This window comes from Cricetulus griseus, chromosome 2, assembly GCF_003668045.3.
Source record: "Cricetulus griseus strain 17A/GY chromosome 2, alternate assembly CriGri-PICRH-1.0, whole genome shotgun sequence".
NCBI classification, from domain to species: domain Eukaryota; kingdom Metazoa; phylum Chordata; class Mammalia; order Rodentia; family Cricetidae; genus Cricetulus; species Cricetulus griseus.
In genome coordinates, this window is record NC_048595.1 from 343757979 (window position 1) to 343778349 (window position 20371).

Consider the following 20371-nt stretch of genomic DNA (forward strand, 5'->3'; position numbering starts at 1 on the left):
TCAAGTCCTACACCAGGTGAACTATATTATTATTGTTACTATTATTATGATGTAAAAGCATTATGGTTAGAAAAATACAGGAAAGTTTAAAACGTAAACTTTTTTTGAGACATGGTCCGCATGCACCTCAGACTGGCCTTGAACTCACTCTAAGCTGAGATGTCCTTGAATTTCTCATCCTCCTGCCTCTACCTCTCCAGCGCTGATCTTACAGCAACCACCTATAGTTTTATGTGGTACTGGGAATTGAACCCAGTATTTGATACGTATTAGGCAAGCACTCTGCCAGCTGAGCTACAAGCCCAGGCCAGTAAATATTTTGTTAGAAACTCATTGCTATGGTAGGGCTCTTGAGGTCTACCCATAGTGGAGCAGCTTTGGGCAGCTGACGACTGCTAGGGGAAGAAAATCACATTTCTCTAGAACAGGTGAAGGAGTCCTACAGAGAGAAATAGTAGGGGGTGGCTATGAATACATTGTATACAATGTTTTAAATTTTCAAGGAATAAAAAGAAACCAATTCCCAATTTTCCTCTCAGTAGTTATAATCATAGACCATAAATATTCAAACTATCTGTCCAATGTATGGTTATAGTTATCTATATTTGTGAAGGTATTTACTCATCTTAGTTCATCTTAACTTACAGGGTGTGTTGGTTACTGTCCTTGTTATGACAGAATGACAAAAGCAATTCCAGGGATTATTTTGCTCACAGTTTGAGGGTGTAGTCCAACATGGCAAGGAAGGGCATGAAAGCAAGAGCATAAGGCAGCTGGTCACATTATATCCATAGACAGGAAGCAGGGAGTTGCTTAGGTGGCTTCTCCTTTTTATTTAGTCTTATGGAAGGTCTTGAATGGTACTGCCCACGGTGAGGGTAGGAATTCTGCCACCTCACTCCTCACAGACAACCTAGGGCTTTGTTTCCTAGGTGGGTCTAGATCCTGTCGAGTTGACAAAATCATATCACAGGACTCCCAAGATCCCAAGATTAAATCAAAGAAGACTTTAAACACTCATAAATTAGATCTTTAACTTTGTGAAATTTGTTTTAATTACATATTTTCTCTAACTTACTCAGAATTAACATTTACTTGCAGGCAGAGAAAAACAAATAAATTCTCCTAATTCCCTGTTGACCATGTTTAAAATGGTTTGCCAAAATTAAAATAAGTCTTTTATAAATTATGTCTGTTTTCTCAAATAGTTTCTTCAAAATATGTTTTTACTTGCTTCGGGGATTATTTTTAGAGATTAGGAAGTTCAGTTGCCATGGGCATAAGACTACAGGAATTCCAGAAGAATCCAAGAATGACTCTATTTCATAGGAAAGAAACTTGAGTGTAAGCTAGGGAACATTCCGTTACAGTTCTAAAACCATGGCTTTGCACTCTCAGCGCCACTGTTAATCCTTGGGTTTTGTAGACAGTGTCTTGAGTGTAGCTCAGGTCTGCCTTAAACTCAAGATACTTCTACCTCAATTGCCAAGTGGTGGGATTACGTGTACTCTGCCATACCATGGACCCTGGCTGGTCTGGAACTTGCTGTGATCTCTTTCTTGCCTATGCCTTCAAACTAATAGGTTTGAGGCACAAACTAGCTGAATGTAATTATGCACTTTAAGCAGTGAGATGTTCAGTGGGTCAGAGTGCTTAGCCAGCCAGCAAGCCTGACAAACCTGAGCTTGATTCCCAGAGAGAAACAACTCTCAGAAATTGTTCAGTGACATCCATGGCATGCCATGGCATTCATGCACCCACACTCATGACCATTATACACATACTACAGTAAACATACATTTTTAACTAAGTGTTTTATGATGCAGTGTTCCCCAGCTGGTTTTTCCTAAGAACATGTGCTTTCCCATATCCCTGATTGGCTCTCTAACCAGTAGGAAGGAACCAGAATATTTTATATTACTTTTCTGTAGAGATTTGAGGAGTTAAGTAACATCACCGATGACTACCTTCTATTGCTATCAATTTGATTTAAAATGATACTGAACCTCAATTGGAGACATTGTATATGAGTAAGAATTTTTCTGAGGCATGTTTAACAAGTGGAAAATTCATTTCAACAAGTTAGATTTGCTCCCATTTCCTTGCAGTTACAGGACTTGAGATCCTTTAAGAAGAGACATGTATGCTAGAAGCTTAGCAGAGCAAATTGTTCTTGAGGCAGTATGTGTGTCATGTAGAGGGAAAGCTAAACCCAGAGCCACAGAGCTGATCCCCACATGACTCCTTTCATTGCAGGTACTTTAACTGCACTTCGGATGTGTTACCAAGGTTATGGTCACCCTTTGATGCTATTTCTAGAAGAAGGAGGAGTGGTGACAGTTTGCAAAATTAACACCCAGGAACCTGAAGAGACTCTGGATTTTGATTTCTGTAGCACCAATGTTATGAATAAAATTATCCTGCAGTCAGAGGGTCTCCGTGAAGCATTTTCCGAGTTGGACATGACAAGTGATGTTCTGCAGATCACCGTGTCTCCTGACAAGCCCTATTTCAGGTACATGAGTGCAACTGTCCCTAACATGGTCTGGTAATGAATCCAACTCTGCACTCAATGTTTGCCTGAGTTGCAGGAAGTTTTTACCCCTTCTAGAATATTCAGAACTTTTAGAAACATTTGATTACTTTATAATTTTAAGGCATAAGAAGAATGATCCACTAAGTATTTTATTGATGGGCACTATGATTTGTTGATGAGAAGCCCATTCTCGTAATCTACAAACCATTGGTATTTTCATTGCTGTATTCCATGTTATAAATGAGGTTACATCAGGGAAATCCAGTTAAAACATTTAAAAAGTATGTTTGTATTACATGGGAGCCTTTTTGTTTTTCCTTCCTTTTAAGTTAGTTTGAAATATAAAAGGAAGTAGATATTGCTGATAGTTTGGTTTTTGTTTTGTTAACTTAGTAGTTATTCATGGTCTAATGTACAAATCCATCTTAAGCCTGGTAAAACCACCTTAAAATTAAGGTAGAGGGGGAAAAATGTGTGAATAAGCAGAGAACAAAATTGCAAACCAGTAAGTACCAAGGAGTTGGGAAACAGTGCTTGAGTACTTGGAGGATTGATCAAGGTCAGCCTCATAAGTCCAGGCATTTTTCAGAAAGAATACAGTATTGAAACTGTTCTGACATTTGTGCCAGCAGAATTTCTGGTTTGCTTTTGGTTTTTGTTTGTTTGTTTGTTTTTCAGGACTAAAATTTTATAGAACTTAACAATTTTGAAGATATGAAATAAGAGAATATAAATTGAGTTTTTTTTTTTTTAACTTAGGAACAATTGCAGCAGACTCTTTTGTGATGTTGGTCAGATAAAACTTTCACTCATGTCAAAAAGTTAGCCAAATTGGAAAGCATGACACCCCAATTAATCGTTTAAAACAATGTCAGAGGCTCCTTTTCCAAATCTTCCATTTCCAGAACAGGAAACAATTTGGTGTGTGGAAATGGTAGTGAATTCTCCTTCTGGATATGTTAAAATTTGAAGTTTATATGGCACTGGGGGATAGTTAGATATGTGGACATAGTGCACAAGAAATGAGCCTAGACTGGACATTAGATCTGAGGACCATCATAACTGCAGGATGGTGAAGCCTAAGAAACTGAGAGAGAAGTTGTAGTAGAAAAAGAAGACAGACTAGGAACATGGAGAGTAGACATGGAACTTGGGGAAGGCCTCCCACGTCTGATCACTGTGCTTGTCAGCATGTTCCTCCCATAGCAAATACTCAGGCAGTTCTTGGAGATTAGAGTTGTAAATATTTGCCAACAGTACAGTGGGGAAGATGGTTAAACTTAAGATCAGTCTAACACCCAAACACTAATATTAAAGCGTAATTTAACAGCAGAATCACACATAAATGGTTCAGCAGGAAAAGCTATAAACAGGACCCACACTTAGAGTGGTTTAAATAAATGTCTTCCATTATTCACAGTTCTCTGAGATATATTTAGATTTCTATCTATATACTTAGATACATATCTAGATTTAAGGATAAGGAAAGTTAACTGATTATACAGCTGTACAGAGTATATAGTGTGTACTCTGAAATGAGATTTTCTTCAGAGCTGTTTTCTAGGCTGGAGAGATAGTTCTGGCAACTATGAGCATATACTGCTCTTTCAGAGGACTCAGGGACAGGCTCCAAAGCTATAGAGAAATCCTGTCTTGAAAAATTAGAAAAGATAAGAAATACACCTAACCAAGCACCATAATGAAGTTTTCCACAGGATGCTATAGCAGCAGAAAGTATCTAGTAAAATACTTTTACTTTCTACTTTTATTCATGTGTATGAATATGAATCTGTACATGTGACTCTTGGTGCTCTAAAGGAGATCATTTTGGAGCTGGAGTTACAGGCAGTTGTGAGTTGCCTGTCCTGGAACTCGCTCTGAAGACCAGGCAGGTCTCATACTTAGAGATATCACCTACCTCTGTGTCCTGAGTGCTGGGATTAAAGGCATGCACCACACACCACCTGGTAGTAAGGTGTATTTTAACTACTAGTCTCAGCATTTGGAGGTGGAAGCGAAAGAATTGAGTATAAGACCAACCACCTATACAGGCAGCTGTAAACCAGCTTGGGCCTATTATGTGGTAACACCCAAGCAACCAAACTTTTTTGATGTTTTATATATCTATATTTATGTATATATAATATTTTTATATTTATGCATACACACATATATAGATACACATTATGTGTGCTCTATGTATGTAGTGCATATACATGAGTGTGCAGGTGCCTGTACCCTTAAGTGCACATTTAAGGCCAGAAAAGGACATGGGGAGTTTCCTCTGTTGCTCTCACCTTATTGCCTTGGATCAGTAGCTCCTTGTTGTGGCTAAGCAGCTGGCCACTAGGTTCTGAGAATCTTTCAGTCTTCGTCCTCTAGGTAGGCTTACAGACATGCAGTTATATCTGGCCATTGTATGAGTTCTGGAAATTTGAACTCAGTTCCTGAGGCTTGCAGTGCAAATGCACTTACCCACGGAAATGTCTCCACAGCCCCCAAAACCAGTCTTTGTATATGTCATTTAAGGCAGCATGGATCCTAATATTGCTTATTATTGAACCTGTAAATAAATGAGTTACTTACTTTCAACTATAGGTTATCTACTTTTGGAAATGCAGGAAGCTCCCACCTTGACTATCCCAAAGATTCTGACTTGATGGAAGCATTTCACTGTAATAAGACCCAGGTCAACAGGTCAGTTCTTAATATAAAGGTTATATTGTTGGTAAAGATGAAGTCAAGTACCAAATTTCCATATAACAAAACAGGTAATTTTAATGTATTAAAAAATGCATCACATTAAAAAAAAGTGGATGGGCTCTTGATTTACTTGGGGATAGTGGGTTATGATCACAGATGGATATAACACATTGACAAGTATTGGCTGCTCAATAGTTCCTGGCTAACATTTGTTACTTGGTGTTGCATGTGTTGCATTTAGTGGATCCAAATAACAGCTTTTCATTTACTCTCCTACAGATACAAACTTTCTTTACTGAAACCCTCTACAAAGGCATTAGCTTTATCCTGTAAAGTATCTATTCGGACAGATAATCGAGGATTCCTCTCATTACAGTACATGATTAGAAATGAAGATGGGCAAATATGTTTTGTGGAATATTACTGCTGTCCCGATGAAGACGTTGAGTCTTGAATAATTTACTGTGAATATTTATGTGTATTTGTAGTTGTGTTCTCACTTTGCATAATCTTCATGATTTCATATTGGATTATCTATAAAGACTCATGGAAAGAGCAGTGTTGGCACATGCCTTTAATTCCGGAACTTGGGAGGCAGATGAAGGTGGATCTCTGTGAGTTCGAAACCAGCCTGGTCTGCAAAGTGAGTTCCAGGACAGGCTCCAAAGCTTCAGAGAAACCCTGTCCCAAAATCCCAAAAAAACAAAAAAAAAAAAAAAGAAAAGACTCATGAAGAAGACAGGAGCAAGGTTCCACTTTGTAAATATTTTTATTTTGTGAATAAATGTTTTCATATAGCAATAAATTATCTGGCTTATTGTACTGTCCCTGTGATTATCTTTTTTTATTTATTCATTTTATGTGTATGTGTGTTTTTGCCTACTTTGGATATATATGCACCATATGTGTGGCTGGTACCTGCAGAGTTCAGAAGAAGGTATTGGATGCTTTAGAATTGGATTAGGGATGTTTATGAGCCACCATGTGGGTTCTGGGAATCAAACTCCATGCTTCTGCAAGAGCAACAAATGCTCATAACCACTGAGCCATCTCCCCAGCATCCCCCTCTCTCCATGACTCTATAGAACTTACTGGAATCACTGAATCAAGATGGATAAATTAAATTTTTTGCACTTAAGTAGAGCATCTTATTTATACAAAGCTGGAGCCACATCCGATATATATATATATATATATATATATATATATATATATATCACACAAATATTTGATGTTACTTTTTTTTGTTTTTTTTGGGGGGGGGTTTGGTTTTTTTGGTTTTTTGTTTTTTTTTTTTGAGACAGGGTTTCTCTGTAGCTTTGGAGGCTGTCCTGGCACTCACTCTGTAGACCAGGCTGGCCTCAAACTCACCTGCCTCTGCCTCCCAAATGCTCAGGATTGTAAATTGACTAAGTTAATTCAGAGGAATTCCTTATCCTTTCATGCAAAAGTCCTGTTAGGGCTGTGGTCTATCCCTGTGGGAATGGTGCTGAGGTTTGGTTCTGAAATAGTCTTCCTACTGTTATTGTCCTAGAGGTTTTGGTTGGTGGTACTGACTAGGATAGAACAATATTGTCTGGTTCTGACCAAGTGGAACTTTGATATGAAAGGGTGGATGGATGGCTTAAACCATTAGTGGAACTCAGTGAGATTATGGACAGGTTGCAAAAACTTTGCTAAAGCCACTTAACCATTTCCATATGAAGGAATTTGATTTGGGGGCTGGAGAGATGGCTCAGAGGTTAAGAGCCTTGGCTGCTCCTCCAAAGGTCCTGAGTTCAGTTCCCAATACCTACATGGTGGCTTACAATCATCTATAAGATCTGGTGCCCTCTTCTGACATGCAGGCAGAACACTGTACATATGATATATAAATAAATCTTAAAAAAAAAAATTTGATTTGGGCTTGGATATCTCCTAACTTCATATTACGATCATAAGAAACTAGCTTACCCTCATATGCCCCAAAATGCCAGTGCCTGTGAACTAGCTAATTCAAGAGTTGTGTAGCTCAGGCCCATTAGCAACAGTAAACATTTGTCTATGGTCATACCACCCCAATCATACACAGTGTAATCAATCTGCTCCCAGAAGCTAAGCTGAGTTAGTTCAGAGTAGTATTTGGATGTGAGAAATATCAAGAGTTTGATTGTGTGATCCCAGTCACTAGTTCCCAATAAACTGAAATACCTAGTTTTCCAAAAAGAATGCAATTTTAAATTAGGTGATGCTATACTCAACATTTCTACTGTTTTTTTTGGGGGGTGGGGCAGAGAGGGCAACTCTCCCTGTCCCATGCCACACAAGACAGTCGATAAGTAATAAAGACAGTTCTCCAAACTTGCAACTTTGGGGCTGGCTCACTCACACCTACACTAACAAAATTGGCTCTATTGTGCTGCTCTGGAGAGGGGCAAAGCCTGCTCTCCTGAGTGTTGCAGTGTGTGTGTGGTGGGGAGGGCAGGGACAGCTCTCCCGCTGTTATGACCACAGGGCCAGCTCTTTCACTTGTCCCAGGCGATGAAGGGAAGAGATGGGGAGGGCAACTCTCCCACGCCCATGCTGCCTCTAGACATGAGTAATGGAAACAGTTCTACTGTTTCTTAATAGTTCACGAAGCAGTAAAATGTTTAAGTTGGTAAAACTACTCAGTGTGTTACCACGGTAGATTCATGCCTATATATCTGCCAAATCCATAATCTAGTGTGTAAGTGACTCTTCCACACCTACTGAAGCCAGTCAGGAATTTCTGGATATGAGCAAATGTTCCATCTCCAGGCAGAGCTAAAATTAACAACGACAAGCTGAGTAGCCAGTAAACAAGCAATGACAAAAAAAAGGGGAGGGGGGGTCAGGGCTGCACCTGGGGACTTTGATTCTGAGTGTCAGACTAAAGCATTCTGGGAGAAAGCTGGCAGCAGCCTGGAGAAAACCTGCCAGTCTATGGGCTGGCCTTGAGATTATGGTGCACACATGCTCTGGCCAGAGCCAAAGGCCGGTCATTAGGGATTGTGTGAGTATTGGATTTTACAGGCTAAACAAATGTAGAACCAAGATGTTCTGTGAGTTCTAAGTAGTGGGGTATTTGGTAGTGAGACACCCAAGTTTCCCAAAGAAAAAGTCAGTTCAGGTAACAGGCTTTCTCTTGCCTTTGCTCACATGAAAAATAATATAATTCAATAATGCCCATTACTTCTAGACAGTTCATCAGCTGAGGAATGTTTTCACAAACCTCCAAGCATTCCTTTTCTAAAGACTTATTGCTTCTTTGTGTGTATGTGGGGGGGGGGAGGCACCATGGCACCTGTGTGGAGGTAAGAAGACAGCATTCTAGAGTCTGTTCTTGCCTTGGACCTGGTTGGGCCAGAGTCTCCCTTTAGTTCTGTTGCAGCAATGCATACTCCAGGCTAGCTGGCTTATCAACTTCTACTTGCAGATGATTCTCCCGTCTGCCCCTCGTCTCATCCTAGGAATGCTGGGATATGTGCCACCACACCCAGCTTTTTACTTCTGAGTTCAGTGACCAAACTCTTGATAGTCAGGCTTACATAGCTAGCACTTTTATACACAGAGCCACCTTCCCAGCCCACCCTTTTCTAAAGATTTTTGAATCCAGTCTGGTGGAGTCAGCAGGGAAGGAACAACCAGCTATAGTTTAGGGATACCAAGCTGACCTTAGAAACAGTCCCTTAATTTATCTGTCCTACCCATAGCTTTTCATTTATAAAATAAAGTCCATTCTGATTCTGATATATAATCCAGATATATATATAATTACTCACAAAGCAGTTTTAATAGCCTCAAACAGGCTATTAAAGCTACCTCCAAAGAGTTTATTAGGGTGTTCATCAATGAACTGCTTAGTAAGCTGTTTAATTTTTTAAAAACCCAGCACTGGGGAGGTGGTGCAGTCCTGGAGCCCTCTCCTGCACATGGTTGTGTTCAACCCACAGGATCTAGGAGAGAAAAGTGAGGACTTAAAGGAATGAACTACAATTAGAAAAGAGAAATAAAAGATGATAAGAGTCATAGAAAGCAAACTCCGAAGAACAACATGAAGCCCAATCTAGACAAAGCAGGATCAAAATATTTCTTATAGATCACAACCCTGGTTTCTAAGAGCTCTTACATATCCCACCTGCAGGGCTGCTGGGTGAAACTCTTTCCTGAAGAATCTTTAGAATCCTTAGTTTAAAAAAAAAAAAAATCTCTTCCACTTTGGCTCTGCCACTGCTGTCCATGATAAACATATTTTGTGCTCTAGAATTTGGGTTAGCACCAAGGTTGTTTTTATTGTTGGCTATCTTATGTAGAGTTTCCACTTCACTGATAATGTAAGACCTAGAAGGAAGGAGAAAAGTGTTTTTATTTGCCTTGGTCTGTCCCTTAGATGACATGACAGCCATCCCAGCATCACGTCACTGCTTCCTCATCTGAGTGGAAAGGCTGTGCTCATTTCAAGGCAAGGACAGCATCACATGACTTCACATTACCATATTCAACATGCCCAATACAGGCCTAGAGTCTTGGGTTTCTCCCAAAAGACCAAGACGCTCTTCCCTAGACTTAGTTGGCAAAGTCTGGGTAACAACTCCCTGGGTTGCCTTTAATAGCAGCTAAGAAAATCCTACCTAATTTATCCAATAAATTTCAGGATTTCAAATAATTGCTGAAGAGCACAGAGTTGTTCAAGTCCCAAAGGTAACGATAAACGGGAAGAGGACCCACCTTGCCTGTTTCTGGCCATTAAGGCTTCTATACTCCTGTTTCCTAATACTGGAAGAGCTGAGCTAGAAGTATAGGTCAAAATACTCATTCACAAAGTTTCAATCGAGAGTGGTTTTCAGATGCTATTTATTCCCCAAGTCTATAAAAAAGAGTGGCTTTCCTAGCCCTTGGAGGGATAGAGTTGTGACATTCCACAAAAATCTGATACAGAATTTTGTAAGGAACTTGGGGTTTTAAAAGTACAAAGTCACTAAAGACTGTTTCACACTCTGATTACTCTCGGGCTGCATGACATACAGGAAGTTACCTGTGCCTTTAGTTACCTAGTCAGTAAAGGAGAGTTGATGTTAGCAGAGGAAACAGGCACAGATTGAGGTCTGCTCAAAGGTCACACCAATCAGCCGCCACATGGTGGCAGGATTCCCCTGCACAAAATCTGTGTTACAAGAACATTGTCTTGCACTAAGTATAGTCAGTGTCTGCTTTGAGTTTAAGTGTTCATTTCAAACTAAATTTATATTTTCTGTTTTCAATGGTTCTAGATCCCATTTGAAATGTTAACAACAAAATACTTCCTACATTAGCTTCAGTGTTAGTTTTCCCAAGCAGGCAGCCTCTGCCCCGTTAAGCATCAATGCTGTAACTAGATCATAAAATCACATAATAATAAAAATGACTATTAATTTAGTACATGGTTACAGTGGGCCAACACTTTGCAAGCACTTTATCTGTTTCTCACAACAATCCTGACAGGTGAGGTTCTCATCTCTATTTTATAGACAAGCCAACAGGATTACATATAACTGGAAAGTGCTAGTGGTTTGAATCCAGGCCTCCCTGTTTCCAATGAAACTATGGTCCACTATGTTGCCAAGGCTGATCTCAGGGATTAAGTGCTGAGATCTGCCTGTTGCCACCTCCCAAGCAGCCAGGACTAGAGGCAGGTGCCACCATGTTCAGCTTTTGAGCTACTACTCTCAACCATTGTAAAACATGTAAGGAACAATTAGTTTATAGTGACGTATTGAAGTCAAGTGTCTATGATCAGGTGAATGGTTGATTGTTGAGACAATTACTGTCTATCCTAAGACTTCATTATGCCCTAAAGTAGGACCCAAATTCTTTCCCAAACTACAAAAGCATTCTTGAACCCTCAGATCAAGCTTATCCTACATACACCCTTTGATTTGAACAAAACCAACTTGGTCTATTTGGTCCTAAAGATAGTATAACTTAACTCAGATGTTAAGAGCACTGACTGCTCTTCCAGAGGTCCTGAGTTCAATTCCCAGCAACCACATGGTGGCTTACAACCATCTGAAATGAGATCTGATGCCTTCTTCTGTCACGCAGGCGAACATGCAGGCAGAACACTGTGCACATAATAAGTAAATCTTTTTTTTTAAAGATAGTATAAAGTTTCATTTGCTAAAATTTAAATCACTGACTGACACAAAAAGAATTCAGGTAATAAAAATACAGCATTAAAAAATAATAATCTGCTTTAAAGATGTAGGTAGAGAATCTAGTATATTCAAAGGCCTGTGGCACAGCAGCCCACATCATTTCATTTGCTGATGCTTTCCTTTTTCCCTCAGTTGATTTCTACCTCCCCGATAGCCTGTGTGCATCTCGTGGAGTCGGCATTCCCTATTAGAAAGGCAGCCCTGTGCAAGAGCTAGGTACTCACCATTCTTCCCAGGCACTGCCCTCCTTAATTCCACTGTGTCTCTTCATACATACTTCTTTCTTCCCACAACGGCTTGTCTTTTCCATTTGGATGAACATTCCCTTCAGGAAAGAGCTCAGTGGTTACACTCCGAAGGCTTTTCTGGGTCCTCTACCTAGTGTCTTCTTGCCCAGTTGCACAGCAGGCTCTAATCTAGAACTCACACTTTGTATTCTCCTTGTTTCTTTGAGCCACTTCCTGCACTGAGCATTATCCCCTTATGGTGAATGACAAATCGTATGTTAGTTGCTACCTCTAACCTCTCTGACTGTATCTGTTATTTAGTAGGTGCCTACCAGATATTGAAGGCATAAATAAGACAGATAGACTGATTCCAAAATGTTTGAGAGAGTCAGAGTATAATTGCTGTCCCACAGGAGGGTCACTGCCTTAGAGGACAATACGATTTTCTCTGCACCTGAACAGCAAATACCTGTTGATAGTATAGGTATTCCCCTCCCCACAGCCTATGGCAGAAAATGCCAATAAACCAAACACTACTAAACCTGGAATTTTGCTGTTGAGCTACAAGTATCACTCCAAGAAGTTAATAATGGAGAGAGACCATGAGATGAAGTGTGTGTAATTGTCTTAATCCTTGCTAGACCCTCCTACTTGACCAATTTGCGGGCACAGCAGAATGGCTATTGACTATAAATCTCCCCATGGTTCTGCCAAAGACAAGGTACCCAAGAACTGCCTCCTAGTGGCTTAGGAGTCACTGTTTGCCATAAAGGAGATCTGAAGGCAGAGAACTAAAGGCTCTTGAGTTTTCACTTCTCCATGTGTGCCACTATATATATCAAACTAGTGCTTGAATCCTGGTCTAGAAAAGCTGTTGCCAGTTGATATCTGGATGCTGAAGCCAATGGTCTTTCTTTTTTTTTCCCAATGATCTTTCTTTCTCACTCTTTCAAACTGACCAAATATTCTCCCCTTTAATTTTGCAGAGGCAGTGATAATATATTAACTTATAAATAATTTTTTAAAGTATGAACACGGAAGCCTGTAAGCAACAGTTTATGGTGCATGTTCCTTAAGTTTGCTACAGTCTTGCCTGAGGCTGCCTGGCTGATACACAACTTTCAGAACAATTCCATTTCACTCTTTTGTGTGTGTGTTATGTATGCTTTTTCCAAGACAGAGCTTCTCTAGGTAGCCCTGGATATCCTGGAACTCACTCTGTAGATCAGGGTAGCCTTGAACTCACAGATCCACCTGCCTCTGCCTCCCAAGTGTTGGGACTAAGGGTAGGTGCTACCACCACCAGCCCATTTCACTCTTGATATAGTTCTCTAGAGGTAACAACCCCAAGACTCATTTCTACCCTTCATCCCTTCACCTTCTCTCTCCCAGCCTCCCAGCCCAGAAGCAGCTGCTCTGTGTGTTTACATGACCAAGATGACTTGAGGACTGGACGCAGGTATTGACATGAGCTATAAAAGAACATATAAAGCTAATGGTTTCTCTAGTTCTAATTATGTCATAGACATTTCCTTTCTGGGTGGTGACTATGTCCACTAAAATACATTTGATAGTAAAAGAGTAGAATCCAAGGTGAAGTTGTAAGCTTCAGAATGGCTACTCTAACTGAATAGAAGTTAGATGTCTTTAAAATGTGTTGAGTTTGGTGTATGGTGGTGCCCCACACACAAGGTTTCTTTTTATAATTTAGTTATTTAAAAAAAATGCTTGGGCCCTAATAGGGCAATGGACTCTGGGGTATCTGCTTTCTTTCTCTGCTAGTAAAAAGGAAGATTTTCTTTATCGCATTTGTTGGCATATATGGCTTCAAAATCCATCAAAAAGATGTATCAGCACATCCTCTCAGTTTGCACTTGTCCCAGAAATATTTGACTATGATGAAAATGAAGCTGATCCTCCATGCTTTTGTACTGCCATTGTCTGGATTAGTAGATATAGCCAATGTCTATTAATCTCTTATTGCCCACCACATGCTCATGCAAAGGGCTTTGTCTAAATACTCTCACTATGCATTGCATTTGTATAGTATAGGATTCTATTTGACCCCTTATTAAAGAAAGCTAAAATTTAGAGTAACTTGTACACAGAAAGTATTGGAACAAATGAGATTCAAACAACTTTACAACACTACATTTAGTGTGTGATTTACATTATTCTACAGTTAGGACTGTCTTGTAATGGAAGGAACTACTTTGCAAGATAATAAGTGACTTTCTGATTATGGAACATGTTTAATCAGGTACTAGGCAAACATAATCTCAAAAAGTTGTTCTAACAGAGTTCATGCTAATACTACTAAATGGTGACTTCCTATTGGCCAATAGAATACTTATTAGTCTCCATTCACTTCACATCTATACTCATTGTCATCATTATCATCTCTAGTTATCACATGCTCCATGCCAGATGTTTTTCCAAGCAGTTTTACTCACCTTAACTCATTTACTTACAACAACCATATGAATTGGGCATTCTGTGTTTATCCCTACTTCATGGATGAAGAAACCGATAAGTGATTTGTCCAAAACCATATCGTAACACACAATAGAGCTGGGTTGTAACACAGCTATTGGCTGTAATCCCAGTTCTTACTGATACATTGAATTCTCTCTCTCTCTCTCTCTCTCTCTCTCTCTCTCTCTCTCTCTCTCTCTCTCTCTCTCTCTTTCTCTCTCTCTCTTGGTTTTTCAAGACAGGGTTTCTCTGTGGCTTTGGAGACTGTCCTGGAACTAACTCTTGTAAACCAGGCTAATTACAAACTCACAGAGACCCACCTGTCTCTACTTCCAAGTGCTGGGATTAAAGGTGTGCACCACCAACGCCCAGCTGAATTGTCTCTTAACATTGACACTTGTATCACATGCTTGAGTTTATCTTTCTGTCATCACAAATAAAGTGCATGCTATAAAATTTAATATAAAATAACAAATATATAACATCGAGAAAGTCTCCACACTCAAATGGTCCAGAAATAATTTTATCTTTACTAATCACAGATTTACAAAATCTACTATGTATTTTTCTTATTCCTTTCAATATATGTGACTCCCAAAAGCTATAACACATGTTTTTGAATGATCACGTTATATAAAAATAAAAATATACCACTGTTTCTTCTGGTTGGCATTTAAGTTTTTCTACCACTTTTTTCTATGAAAGAAGTCTTTAAGGAAGATGCAGACAGACACACACAAGATTTGTGTAAGGATCTCAAAAGATAGATTCTGAGCCATATTTCAGAGTCACGGGACATGCATTTAAACATTTTACTCTTTTTCCCCTCAAAATACTCAACAAAAAGGTAGTATAACAACCAGTCTTTTCAATAAAGAGGGCTGACTCTCCCAGCAACCTTTTCAACAGAACTAGGCTTATAGCACCTATAGTCTCCATTATCACAAGTATTAGGCTAACACTATTTGTTAATGCTGCATAAGATTGGAAATTGCATATGATCACTGTCTATCTGCATTTCCTCCCTGTCCCCCTTTCGAGACAGGGTTTCTTTGTGTAGCTGTCCTAGAACTAGCTCTGTAGACCAGGCTGGCCTTGGAACAACAAAGATCCTCCTGCTTCTGCTTCCCGAGTTCTGGAATTAAAGTCCTGTGCCACCACCGCCCAGCCAATAATGCTTATTGTTGATGTTACTGCTACAGTTCATGGAAGCTATGTGTCTGCCATAAAGTAAATGCTTAGATAGAGTGCTCTTGTTATTTTTTAGAGATAAAGTGAGAGTTAGGAAGTCTTACTGTTACTATTAAAGCTCAAATGTGTGTCCCAGTGTTCAGCTATTAGATCATCATGCTACAATCTCTCCAAAATAAGCATGCCTGATCTCCAAAGTTCTTTCCAAGCCTTATTGCTTCACAAACACACATTCTGTAGATTATTTTATGCATCTCGTAGGTTTCAGAATGCATCTCTTTGAGCTTTTGTTCCAAATTGCCAGCAATGAGGTGGACCTTGCCAAGTGGTTGTACAGGGAGTACTTCAAACATAGCATATACAACGTGGAAATCATTATCTCCCCAAGTCCTAGACATCCTCCAAGATAGTCCTCTGCCAGCACTGTTCATTATATTCATCTGGTTGTCAAGCCAGAGACTTCAAAGCCACCTTTGTTTCTTGCCACTGCCACACTCCACATCTAATTGGTTTCAAAGTTTGCCAGCATAGACGATATAATGTTTCTCACTCTATCGTCTATACATCCTTTGACTATAGGTTAGGTACTTCAAGATTGCAACACCCTCTCTTGGGCTGTTGAATCTGCCTTCTGAGTGCTCTTGTTATTTCTCCCTAGCTACTTCCTTTCATGCCCATTGCTATCAGAGTTAATATCTGAAAGATGATAAATGGCCATTGTAACACAAAAAATATAAAGACCCAGAGACAGATATTGGGATTCAAGCTGAAGATGGGAGAATCAAAGCAGCCAATCACTAGCTCTTTCCTCAGACTGAAAGGGCTGCCCTCAGCATGGGTGGAGAATAAGTCTCCACCCGACGCCCTTTGCTTTTTCCTTTTATGCCTCCTAGTGTTGGGATTAAGGTGTGGGTTCCCAAGTGCTGAAATCACCTTTGTGTGAGCTGTTTCTCTTTAGAATTGGATAAATTTCATGTAGCTCAGTGTGGCCTTGAACTAACAGATCCATCTGCTTGTCTCTTGAGTCCTGGGATTAAAGGTGTGTGCCACCACTGCCTGGCTCTGTGGCTAGCTAATATGGCTGCTGGGATTGAAGGTGTGTATCACCATCCTCAGGCAAGATCTAATAGATCATAAATAATTTATCACCACAGGCTAACATATCCTGTTCAAAATTCTTTGGTAGCTGCATTCTAAATAAGTCCTAAACTACTTAGTGTACTTTATGAAAGTCCCATAGTGTGGACCTAGTATTTCATCCCAAGTTTATCAACAGTGTGCTATGACTCATGTACCTTAAAGTATAACAAGTGAAGACTTACTTTCCTGAGAAATACCAGTCATCTCCATGACAGAGCTTTTGTTCACACTGCTTAGAAGACCCTCTCTTGCTTCTTTCCTATCTGGTGTTACAGTTGCTATCTATGCTTAAAGACCCTGAACCCTTCTTGCACACAGTTTACACTCACAGTCTGGCTTCACAATTTATTCCCTGCCATTTTTTGTTTCTAACTCTATTACAAATGCACTACAGACAAATTTTAAACTGGTTACATGTACGTTTTCTCTAAAAGCAAAATATCTGAAACACATTGAGTACTTCTTGTTCTTAGGAGCTTGATCTGTGAATGGGTGAAATTGGAATACACAGCCAGATAGTGGTGGTGCACATCATTAATCCCAGCACTCAAGCGACAGAGGCAGGTGGATCTCTGTGATTTCAGAGGCTAGCCTGATCTACAGAACAAGTTCCAGGATAGCCAAGGAAACACAACAAAACCTTATTTCGAAAAACAAAACAAAATTACAACCAAAAACAAACAAAATGAATTGTGATTCAGGTAAAATTCAAACTAAACAACTTCCAAGTTATATTACATGATGCCCCTGCAGTTATTCTGTCTTGGAATTAACTCCTGCGTTAAGTGGCCAGTTCTGCTCTAACTTCTTTGTAGAGGCTCCAAAAGACAAGAATTCAGGCTGCTGGCCATGGCAGTCCAGAGAGTATTTCACCAAGTTCCTGAAGGAGGTGGGGTAAAGCACACTAGAGCACATCGGAACACGAGCAGAGTCCCAGGACATCTGGGACTGATTGTTCCAGTGAGACGCTGAAGCAGAGAGAGCAATTCTTGCACTGCTTTTGGACATCTGGGCTTTGGCAACTACCCCATGGCTTTGCTCAGCAGTTCTTGGGAAATGAGATATGGGCTTGTTTCAGACAAAGAAAAACCTTTATTGACGCCACATCTACTATAGGAGAGGCCTTCAAAAGACTTCTTTTCCCCTTATATGGATTCTGGCTAGGTCTAGATCTCGCTGTCTTCAGCAGAGAAAAAGAGAGCAAATAGAGCAATTAAAATCCCGGGATCCCTGCCTCTTCCTGGGCAAAGTAACTGGAGAAACTTGGTTCTCAGTGTGTCTGTGTGTAAGATGGGTTCTAGAGTGTGACCTGCTGCACAGGCCTCTCCACATGTAGATGCAAACCCATCAAAGCCAGATTTTCTACATAGTGAAAGAATGGGAATCTGGAACCTGATCAGCTTAAGTTCAAGCACTTCAAGAAACTTAGACGGCCTGGTCTGCATTGGCTTCTACAAATGTCCCCTAATATCTCCTCCTTTGGCTCAACTTGAGTCTACAGCAAAAATATATTCACTCCATTTATCTTGAAGTTTCTCTTTAAAACATTAAAAATATATTCTATTAACTCTGAGAATACCTTGCATTTTGACCATCTTATCTCCTCCCCATCTCCTCTGGGACCCACCTCTCAAAGCCATTGGGTCCTATTAATGCTGCCTATATAATTTTACATGTGTGCCGTAAATTTGCATAGATCTTGCTGTCATAAACACTATGAGTGCATATGTGCAACTGTTGTATACAGAGGACATTGTTTACTTGTAGTCATCAAACAACCCTTGCCCCTTACAGTTTTTCTGTTCTTCTCCCACAATGACCTCTGAGCCCTAGCAGAGAGTGCAGACCATTGTCTCCTTTAAGGCTGAGAACTCAGTAGTCACTTATTCTTTGAACCTTGACCAGTTGTGGCTCTCATATCTTTATATTTATTTACTTATTTAATTTTTATTTCTCTCTCTCTCTCTCTCTCTCTCTCTGTGTGTGTGTGTGTGTGTGTGTGTGTGTGTGTGTGTGTGTGTGTGTGTAACCTGGAAAGTGCCAGCATGAATTTGGAGGTCAAAGGACAACTGGTAAGAATCTACTCTCCTCTCTTCTTCCACCATGTAGACCGTAGGGAGCATCTTGAGAGGTGACAGACGGTTTCTTTAACAATCTTAGCCATCTCACCGGGTAGAAATTTTACTCCAATTTTGAGGAAAGAGCCTGTGTTTCATGTCTGAAATTACATGTTGCTGCTGTTTTTATTTTTGTTGTTGTTTCATTAGTAGTAATTTAAAGTAGCTACTTTAAATGGGGCAGACTGTCAAATCCTCAATCACAAAATAGGTGATTCTGGCTAACAATTACCTCAAACTTCAGATATTTTGACATGTTGCCTTGAAAGTAAGAGGCAGTGGGTATTCTATAAAGGAAGGGGAGGGAGGAGAGTTTAGCTAACACTGGCTTAGCACATGCTCTGTTGGGCTTGTATAGACACGATTCCATTTAAATCCTTATGACTTAAAAAGTCATAACAACTCATTGATATGTTAGTGATGGAGAATCCAAGGCTCAAGGAGGAGTAAATGATTTGCTCAGGTTCATGAACTTCCTAACTGGTAAAAATACATTAAAGTTGTAAGTCTTACTCCAGTCATGAATATTCCCGTCCTAGTCTTAACATAAAATAATGGTATGGTAATGTATATGACTCATTTAAACATTCTGGTTCATTATGTCTACACTTCAGAAAAAGTTATATTGTCATTATTTATAATTTATTACGATGTTGACAATCAGTGAACATTTAAAATTTAAGGTTTGCCAGAACCTGACCATTACCTATGGTCTCATTTATGCATAAATGAGAGGGAAGTGCCCGATTGTTGAGGGAAGTGCCGCTATTATAGTGGTGCATAACTACAGGCTAAGGGAGTTAAGTAAGTTCTAAGTATGGCTAAGGGTGTTAAAGTAAGTTCTCTAAGATGAGAGAGCAGAGAGTTGAAGCCTTGAATTTTGAATATGCTCTTAGTGGCTGATTCATATACCCATAGTGACAACTTGTTTGTGTCCAGAAGCAGAACTTACCTTTGCAATAGGGTAAGGAGGATTTTAGTCTCTTTGCTCTTAATGTGCTCACTTCCATAGATAAGAATTTGAACCATCAGACACTGTAGGTGAAGTGAGAAATGTAACAGGTTACAGAAAATCAGAGTAAACATGTCAATTGCAAACCAAAATCAGAAGCAGACTAGTGGACCTGGGGTGTCACAAGTTTACATATGGAATGCCTGTACTTCATTCCAATGGTTCCTGGCCAAAGGAAAAAAAGCAGTGTGGACTGAAGGCTCTAGTTACTTTCTGTAACCTGCATGCAATATATATGCAATCCAGTTTACTGCACCTGTTGCTACATATGACCAAAATAACAGGACCTAAAAGTGATAGAGTCCCTCCTTAAGCCATGTCTACAACAGTGATTTCTGTCAGGATTTTTTTTTAATAACTCAAACTAAATAGATACAAGTAAATTCCATAAAGCTAGCTGCCTTGTAGTCTGATGCTGATCACTTTATTCTTAGGCAGTTTTCTTGACATTTTATTGCTGACATTTGTTTCCACATCAAATGGAATAGTAGAACCAGACTGAATCTCTAACTCAAACAGTCAATAGAAAGTATGCAAATCATGAACTGATTTTCAAGACACTAGGCATCAAGCAATTAAAGACTGTGATTGTCCCAAAGAGAGAAAGCAAGTGTGGTAAACATCATGATTGTCCTAGGCTACAGCTTTGCATTTCTGGGTTATCACAAAGAGAAGAGAGAGCAAATTAGGTTTGTCAGAATTTCTCATAGAGCTGAGAGTGCAAGTAGACTCTTAGAGAGGAGAGAGACACTTTCACAGAAAAACAATGGGTATCT

At 39.7% G+C, this 20371-nt stretch overlaps 2 protein-coding genes across 5 annotated transcripts in view; one reads left to right on the top strand and one right to left on the bottom strand.

Moving 5' to 3' along the window:
* Positions 1-5921, top strand: part of Rad1 (RAD1 checkpoint DNA exonuclease) — an 8619-nt gene extending 2698 nt beyond the window's left edge. For all 4 annotated transcript variants that reach the window (XM_027401280.2, XM_027401281.2, XM_027401282.2 and 1 more), the window contains exons 3-6: positions 1-16; positions 2257-2515; positions 5135-5233; positions 5519-5921. The exon at positions 1-16 is cut by the window's left edge and continues 93 nt beyond it. In XM_027401280.2, the coding sequence (XP_027257081.1) occupies positions 1-16; positions 2257-2515; positions 5135-5233; positions 5519-5693 (549 nt within the window). In that variant the 3' untranslated portion in view covers positions 5694-5921. The remainder of the gene's footprint in view (positions 17-2256; positions 2516-5134; positions 5234-5518) is intronic.
* An 11298-nt stretch (positions 5922-17219) lies between these two features.
* The window catches only part of Ttc23l (tetratricopeptide repeat domain 23 like), a 46260-nt gene continuing 43108 nt past the window's right edge, over positions 17220-20371 (bottom strand). Inside the window, exons 10-11 of the mRNA XM_035438790.1 lie at positions 19536-19618; positions 17220-17514 (exon numbers count right to left, since the gene is read on the bottom strand). Coding sequence (XP_035294681.1) covers positions 17220-17514; positions 19536-19618 — 378 coding nt within the window. The remainder of the gene's footprint in view (positions 17515-19535; positions 19619-20371) is intronic.